This window comes from Triticum dicoccoides, chromosome 5B, assembly GCF_002162155.2.
Source record: "Triticum dicoccoides isolate Atlit2015 ecotype Zavitan chromosome 5B, WEW_v2.0, whole genome shotgun sequence".
Taxonomy (NCBI): Eukaryota; Viridiplantae; Streptophyta; class Magnoliopsida; order Poales; family Poaceae; genus Triticum; species Triticum dicoccoides.
Genome location: NC_041389.1, coordinates 491,014,908 through 491,023,705, shown reverse-complemented (window position 1 = coordinate 491,023,705; position 8,798 = coordinate 491,014,908). Strand labels below are relative to the sequence as shown.

Below are 8,798 nucleotides of genomic sequence, written 5' to 3'. Positions count from 1 at the left end.
CTAATGCTCCGGGGACGGTGGCCGGTTATGGCAATCTTGCAGATTACCTGCCTGATGATCAACTTCCTGATTTCTTGGAGGTGGACGAACACAGATACGAGTACGGGAAGCCTCTCGTCAAAGATGAAAAATCTCTGACAACAATGATGCGAAGATTCCATAATTGGTACATGGAAACCTGCAGAGAGTCTGGGGGGGCGAATGCTTTGTATCTGAATATTAAAGAGGAGCACGACCTCGTTGCAACTGATCTGTTGACTGTTCCATTTGATGAGTTCTTCACGTTCTTCAATCAAAAGGCCCTTGATAAACTAATGATCTTTTGCTACTGTCTGTAAGTACTATTTCTGTCATTAAGTCTCTATATATAGCTCGGCTCTTTCATTTCATGTATTTATAATTAATTATCCTCAATATATTATGCAGATTGAAGATTGTCGAGTGCAAAAAACAAAAAATTTATGATATTGGGTTCATTAACACAAATATCATAGATGAATTTCTGGTTGAAAAGGACGTCGAAGAGGCCGAGGACAACTTGCTACGATCGTTGATCAAAAATCAAAACAAAGATACCATACTCTTTCCTTACAACGGCAAGTGAGTGTTACTGTCGTGTGCATATTCGGTTTCCCTTATTACTCGAGCAAGGTTATAGTAATGTAATTGATGAGTTATGCATGCGTGCGCAGGTACCACTATGTTCTTCTGGAGATTAAGCTTGAGCGGGGACTAGTAACCGTCTTAGACTCGAGACGGAAAGATCCCAAAACCTATGCGGACATGACTGAATTGCTCAACAAGTAAGTTCAATCGATCATTACCGCACCATATCGGCAACTTTTTGTTCATTTCCTGATATCTCAAGTAATAATAATTATTTTCTTTGTCTTGCAGGGTTTGGAAACAGTTCACCGCAGAAGCTCCGGGACTGCCGAAGGAGCTGCGATATACATACCCGAAAGTAAGTACTAATGGCTAGCTAGTTGCGCGCATCTCCCGTTGATTCTATAGCTATACTTTCATCAATGCCATTTATAATGCTTCATTATCAGTTTGATTGACCTATATTTCTCGTAAAGTGCTCGTGGCAGGAACAAGGGAATGATTTCTGTGGATACTACGTGTGCGAGTTCATCCACAACGCGACTTTGAAAAACAAGCGGGGCTACTCTCAAAGACAATATGAAGCGCGTAAGCAATAATATTCACAATTTCATTTTATTACACCATCATTTCTGTTGAGTTTCATTCATATATATGTATTAATTAACCCCCTTCTTCAAATTAGACGTGGCAGATGCGGAATGAACTCCTAGAACCAGATCACATGAAAGCAATTCAAGAGGAATTGACGGGATTCTTTCTTTACCACGTCATCAATAAAGCCGGAGAATACCACGTGGAAGTTGATTTCAATTGCTAGGGGATTGTAATTAAGAGATCTTACATATTGTACATGTATGTAGCCAGTAGCGTCGGATACATGATACGAAAACTTGTTGTTCGACCAATCTCTCCGAGAAGGAGAGGTCGATCGATCATTTCTCTCGTTATGCATGACGAACTTCTGTACTCAATGGTTCTCTCGATCACTTATGTAAATAGTACGTAGCGTCGACCAAGCACGGACATAAGAGAGGACACTTCTATCTATTAATTAGCTAGCTAACACAATATATGAAACACCTAAATTAACCCTCCAAAACTCCCAAACCCCCCTCCTCCCCTTTCAAAAAAAAAACAAAAACCCCAACCACTGGAATGCTGACGCGTGGATGCCTTTTGGTCCCGGTTGGTGCCACCAACCGGGACCAAAGGCCCCCCTGACTGGGCTCGGCGCACAGGCCACGTGTAGGCACATTGGTCCTGGTTCGTGTTTGAACCGGGACTAATGGATCGAGGTATTAGTAACGACCCATTAGTCCCGGTTCATGAACCGGAACTAAAGGCCCTTATGAACCGGGACTATTAGGTGTTTTTCTACTAGTGTATATACTGGCCTATGGCCCTAGGGGAATCCAACTTGCATATTTCTCAATAATAATATGATAATATATTTTTATTGTGTATTTAGTGATACTCAGTCGCTATTGTAGGCGTTGTTATTTTTTTCTATAAATTTGGTTAGACTTTTCACCATTTGGTTTCAGACCAAATCTTATGCCTTCTTTTCAAGCACCGATGGGGTAATAAATATTCAACGTTGAATTTATACTTTATCTGGTAAAGTTTTAGGGACTTCAAGAGAAAGACAACACAAGGGGCCAATGGAAGTGCCCCCATTTGTAGAAGTGCCGCATATATAGAGTCAGCTTTCTAAGGCACGTGGTGGTTGGGCGCAATGGTAGAGGGGAGCTGGGGAGCGGTGGGTGAGGCCGAGGGATCTTAGATGACAAAAATTGTTAAAAAATAAATGACAGAAATGATCATCGTTTGTCAAGCTTTAACTCCTACTCGACCATATTGATATCTACAAAATTTTCTAATTTGTGGGCACCTGAAAGGAAGACAACACCCTAGCCAGGGTACATGCATGTGCCAACAAAACCCTAAAATCCCTCGTTCAGCCGCTGCCGGAACCTCCTAATGAACATATCAGCAGCCTGATCAATCTCCTCCTCCAGATTGAACTCCAACCCCTCAACTTCTCGGTTACTCCTGATCACATCCAGGACTGACGGCTCATCATCATCATCATCTTGATCACATGAATCAAGTAGCACATCACCATCGCAAGTGTAACGACAGTTATTGTGGTCGTCGTTGAAGAGGGGATGGAGTGTCCTGTCAGCATGGCATCCACCATGACCATTCTCTTGATCGATCATCCCCAAGTGACGAGGGAAATTGGCCGCCAAATCATCCTTATGGACGACAACTGGTCTCTTCTCGACCGTGCGTAGCGCGAGAGCCTTGTGGCGGTCAACTCTCTCCCAGTCGGCCATAATAAGCGCGTCAATCTTGTGAGAGACCACCGCGGCCGTGGCCATCCCGCGGCGCTGGAGCGAGGCGAGGATGAGGAGCCTGGCAGCGAGCACCCCAGTCTTGCTCTTGCACATCGCTGCTGCCTTCTTCACGAGTTCAGGAGCCTTCCCGATCTTCATCTTTGGTTGAGGTGGTCGAGCTGCTTACGAATGGAAATGAGGAAGAAGCTGCGGTTCCCCAAGCTTGGAAATTGGAATGAGATAGGTTACTGGGATACAGAGATGAGAGAAGCTTGCTTGAAATGAGGCATGGACTTTGTCCCGAGGCTCGAATGGTGTATTTATAGTTGGAAGCTGAGCATGCAATTAACATTGCAACTAGCCTTGCTTATGTCCCAATCAAATTTTTGGTACCTCGCCTAATAAAGCATGTGAAAGCAGCTAGCATTAGAGAAAAGAAAATTGACATGTGGAGTGAGCACTAAAAGAATGTTGACAGTGGACAATGGGAAAGTATATGTTCCATTCAGTCACAAAAGGCTCCTGTCCCAGACTGCCAATATCTCTCCTTTACTCAAGTGGCAAAGCTAGCTGATTGATGGCTTAGAATAGTTTTACTCAAAGCAACCAGATCGGGCAGCTTTCCTTACCGGTCTCCCGCCGTGTAATTCATGCCCATAATTCCAAAGGTTGCAGCTATAGCGCGTCTCTGTTTTTCCCCTTCTTTTCTCCGCTGCTTTGTGTGGGCGTGTGTCTATACGTGAGATCTGCTTTGCTTTGCTTTGCTTTTCCTCCGGCCGTGTGCTTTGCTACTCGCTCGTAGTACAAAAGTAGAAGCAATCTTCGTGATAGATCGATGGGAGCTTCCTTTCTTTTCTCTCTGTCTCATGCCGTCAAAAGTCACACTACCATTATGGAGTTGAAGACTTGGGAGTACGTAGTCTCAGTATCCCACACGGCACGCGCTTGTCGAGAGCGTACTGCGACATCAAGTCCCATGCATATATGTTTCTTTTTTCAAACATGCATATATGGAGTTTCTGCTTTGGAATAAACTGCGTGTATCATTCATCAACAATCAGATGGATTACATGACAAACACTAGCGGCAACTGATAGAGAAACTAGGAGTTGACAGATGTCATGAAAATTATGTAGGGAGGACCCCAAGACATAAGAAAATACTGGAAGGTCTATAGGGATCCCTGCACACACCGAAATTAAGGGTTGCAGACAGTATCCAATGCTATCGAGGCGCTCACTAGAGAATAAGCACAACCTCTACCATCGCCCAATCCTGGGGATCACCATCACATTAAAGGCTTTCTGAGGCGACGTACATGCCCCCTGCAAGCAACAAGGCACATGTCACTGTGCTAAGTGCTAACCTAGAATCGAATCTGCCGCATTCCATCGGCATAGTTGGGGAAGGACGCCAAACCTGCAGTCGTCGAACCACCAGTCCTGCTTTTGAAAATCCAACTCTTCTCATCTGACACCACCTCAAAAACAACAACGAAAAGAAGACCTAATCTCGCCACCCTGACCTAATGTTTAGAAGATGGCGCCATTGGCTTCTCGACACCGCCATGAAGAGCGTCGTCGAGGCAACTTTATTCGACGTGGTTTCATCCTCATCCCTCATGCGCCATCACACGAAAGACTAAGTCCACACGAAAGACTAAGTCCATCCTCATCCCTCATCCTCATCCCTCATGCGCCACCACACGAAAGACTCCTATATGTCATATTGCATGAGTCGCTCCCTTTCACTATCTTTGTTCGCAATCATAGGATACTCGGTTTCATAATGGTTTTTTAGAAGTCAGGAGTAGTTAATATAATTTTTTTCAATAAAGGAGATTTCATTCAATTGATATATAGGAGTAGTTAATATGATGTACATATTTTGTATCATTGATGTAGTGATATAAAGTAGTTTCTGTTCCTATAATTGAGTCTTATTTTGCAGCAGAGCTGGTCCACTATGCGGCCTTGCTCTGAAATAGGTTGAAATCCATCATGTGAAAGAGGTATTACTTCTCAATTCGAAGATGCACCTTTTTTATCAATCACTTGAAATTCGGTAGCTTTTTTTTACCAACAACACAGCTTCAAGAAAGTTATATATTCTATATCATGTATATTAGTATTATCTAAATAATTCAATAGTGCACATATTTGTAACTTACCGCAGCCTAATAGGTGGTTCCAGGAGTATATACGAGTGTTTCTTGTTGTGTTAGTTAAACTAAAAGAAAAATAGAAGATGTTGTGCCCTCTGGTGCATATGTTTTACACTATTTGTTATTATTGTAGTACTTCAATATCTCAACAAATATTTGCAGCATGCATACATCTCCATCTTTCATATACTATATAAAAGCACAAGACGGAAGAAAACAAAGAGGTGAGCCAGAAATTATTAAAAAAAATAACATGTCATTGATCTGGTAGACCATCTCTTTATCAGTAGATCACACTTGTTAGATTTTAATAGTATAATATTTTATTGTGTGTTTAATGGTACTCTTTTGGTATCGTAGTTGTTGATACTTTTTTCTATAAATACACTATACATAGATATAATTTGATATTTTACTGGGAGGCAAACTATCAACAACCACAATACTAGATAGATATAATACGAAATTTCATTGCGTATTTAATGATATTCATTTGGCATTGTAGTATTGATACTTTTTTCTGTAAACTTGGTCAAACTTTTTGGCATTTGATTTCAACCAAATCCATTTGCCTTCTGTAAAAGCATGGAGGGAGTACTAACTATTCAATGCCGAGTTTTCCTCTTTTTATTCATAGGCTAGGTCTTTCAATGTGAAGTTTTCCTATGTGGAGGATACAAAGGATACAATTTGAATCAATTGTTCTTCTTTGAACAATCAACAGGGGGCGCGCAGGGTGGGGTGGGGTGGGGGGGGGGGGACCTTCCCCACCTAAATATGTTACCACTCAAACATCACACGTACCATATTTACCAAGAGCATCGAGGCAGGAGGATAGGTATAGCTGCCATGACTTACCAGTGCCCCTTTGTGAGATGTCTTTAAACCTAATGATCCATAGGGACAAATTGTGCACAAAGTTTCTAATAGTAGTTATCCTAGATTAGTGATCCTTATCATGGAAGGCTAGAGCATTTCTATAGTCCCAGATTTTCCAAAGAACTACAATGGAAACCGAGGGCCAGATGCTGGTATCAAGGCCTGGAGGTGACTGCATCTCCCAGATGAGCTTCATGGACGAGGGGGCAATGAGCCTGGGGTTCATCCATAATGAGCTGCCACGGGGCAGATAAGGGCAAGGTGTGTGGCATATTTGCCCTTTGTGTGTCATAGCGTCGTGAGTCGACGATGCACTACTTCCAATGTAGGTTTTCCTTGGAGTTCAACGAATCGCTAAATAGAATCCGTTTGATGTCAATTGTGGACATTTTTCGCACAAGTTTTAGGGACTTCAAGTGAAAGAAAACACAAGGGGACAATGAAAAGTGCCCCGTTCGTAGGAGTACTGCATATATATAGTCATCATTCTGAGGTGAAGGGTGGGTGGACGTAATGGTAGAGGGGAAAAGTCGGGTGAGGCCGAGGGATTTTATATGTTGATAAAATTGTTTGAAAATAAATGGCAATATGGATCATTGTTTATCAAACATCAACTCCTACTCACATTGATTTCTACAAAATTTTCTAATTTGTTGGCACCTAAAAAGAAGACAACTCGCTAGACCGAGGCACATGCATGTGCAAACAAGACCCTAAAATTCCTCGTTCAGCCGTTGCCGGAACCTCCTAATGAACATATCAGCAGCTTGATCAATATCCTCCTCCATGTTGAACTCCAACCCTTCAACTTCTCGGTTTCTCTTGATCACATCCATGACCGATGGCTCATCGTCATCATCTTGATCACATGAATCAAGTACCACATCATCATCGTCAGTGTAACGACAATTCTCGTGGTCCTCGTTGAAGAGGGGATGCAGTGTTCGGTCAGCTGGAAAGCAATCATGACCATTATCTTGACTGAACATCGCCAAGCGATGAGAGAAATTGGCCTCAAATTCACTCTCATGGACGATAACCGGTCTCTTCTCGACCATGCCCAGCGCAAGAGCCTTGTGGCGGTCTGCTCTCTCCCAGTCGGCCACAATGAGCGTGTCGATCTTGCGGGAGACCACAGCAGCCGTAGCCATCCTACGACGCTGGAGCGAGGCAAGGATGAGAAACCTGGTGGTCTTGCTCTTGCACATCGCTGCAGCCTTCTTCAGGAGCTCAGGAGCTTTCCCGATCTTCATCTTTTGGTTCTGGAGATGGCCGAGCTGGTTATGTAAGGAAATAAGTAGCAAGCTATGGTGCCTCAGGCTTGCAATCAGGTAGGTTACTGGGATACAGAGATGAAATGAGGCATGGGCTTTAACCTGAGGCTCCAATGGTGTATTTATAGTCGGAAGCTGGGCATGCAATTAATATTGCAACCACCCCCGGCTCATGTCAAGATCAAGCTTTTGGTTCCTCGCGTGATAAAGCATGTGAAAGCAGCTAGCAATAGCATATATTGGAGAGAAAAAATAGGCATGTGGAGTGAGCACTACAAGAATGTTGACAGTGGAACTAAGCAAGGAACTTATGGGGAAGTATGTATTCCAATTAAGTCACAAAAGGCAGCTATCCCAGGGCTAGGATTGGCCCTGTTGGGTTGGGGTCCCAGACTGCCAATATCTCTCCTTTAATCAAGTGGTAAAGCTAGCTGATTGATGCCTTAGAATAGTTTGGCCCAAAGCAAGCAGACCGGACAGCTTGCCTTGGCGGTCTCCGGCCGGCCGTGTGATTCATGCTCAGAATTCCAAAGGTTGCAGCTACGCGTCTTTGATTTTTCTTCGTTTTCCCCGCTGCTTTGTGTTGCTGTACGTGAGATCTGCGTAGCTTTGCCTCTCCTCCGGCCGCTTTGTTGCTCACCCGTCAACTTGCACAAAGTAGAAGGGAGCAATCTCCATGATAGATCGATGGGAGCTTCCGTTTTTCTTTTCATGCATTCACAAGTCTCAAACACACCCGCAAAAAAAGAAAAAAAAAACAAGTCTCAATCACCATTATGGAGTTCTAGACATGGCGTACTGTGACGACAACCACATCAAGCCTCATGCATACATGGTGTTAGTGGTGTAAATTGCTTTCCGGATTTTAACCATGGGAATATATTTTTGTTTTGCCGGGCACCGGCCATCTTGTGTGTTGGAATAGTGGTGCTTGGAACACGCAAGGGGTGCTAATTGTCCCACCCTTTTGAATCCGGTGATTTTGTCCTTGGCCCACAATTCGGTTACCGCTCGGCCGTATGTGTTTTTTGCCACCCCTCAATAAACACACGTAATGTAGAAAAAATAACAAAGATATTTGAATTTTTGAATTTGAACAATCACGTATAGATAAATTGAGCATCAAATGTATTTAAACTTGCATATTTGACTCCCAGCCTCGCATTTTTGTTATCTTTTTAGTATGGTATAATTCAAAAAAAGATTAAGCAGCCGCTGGGTTCCCAAAGGGCCACCTTGCAACATAGGTTCAACAGAGAGGCGACATCAGTGCTAAGTGCACAACTATATGTTTGTATATTGAAAATTCAACACCTCTCTAACAAAGTTAAAAAAAAAAGCATCCAAATTTTGCTTGAAATCTTTTGATTGGGATATATCTGGACTTTTGCGGTTACTACCGTATTTGGGAATCCCGCTGCCCCTCTAGAAAAAAGTGGGATTAGGTAGCCAAAATCTTGGTCAGGAGAGAACGCATGTATTGCAAGGGTGAATTTATGCATCAGGTGCACCCATGCCTCTCTAGGCGGGAGA

The 8,798-nt window shown here is 43.1% G+C and overlaps 2 protein-coding genes across 2 annotated transcripts; both read right to left on the bottom strand.

Annotated features, from left to right (window-relative positions):
* Window positions 1-2,472: 2,472 nt before the first annotated feature.
* On the bottom strand, window positions 2,473-3,254 carry LOC119305871. Its single transcript, XM_037582273.1, has one exon. It carries the CDS (start codon window positions 3,105-3,107, stop codon window positions 2,553-2,555), a length of 555 nt encoding a protein of 184 aa, XP_037438170.1. The 5' UTR covers window positions 3,108-3,254; the 3' UTR covers window positions 2,473-2,552.
* A 3,335-nt stretch (window positions 3,255-6,589) lies between these two features.
* Window positions 6,590-7,340, bottom strand: LOC119305870. The gene has a single exon (XM_037582272.1). It carries the CDS (start codon window positions 7,242-7,244, stop codon window positions 6,705-6,707), a length of 540 nt encoding a protein of 179 aa, XP_037438169.1. The 5' UTR covers window positions 7,245-7,340; the 3' UTR covers window positions 6,590-6,704.
* Between the last annotated feature and the right edge of the window lie 1,458 nt (window positions 7,341-8,798).

Coding starts and splice junctions, on each gene's coding strand:
- LOC119305871 (XM_037582273.1), bottom strand. CDS start 3,107: ATGAAGATCGGGAAGGCTCCTGAACTCGTGAAGAAGGCAGCAGCGATG.
- LOC119305870 (XM_037582272.1), bottom strand. CDS start 7,244: ATGAAGATCGGGAAAGCTCCTGAGCTCCTGAAGAAGGCTGCAGCGATG.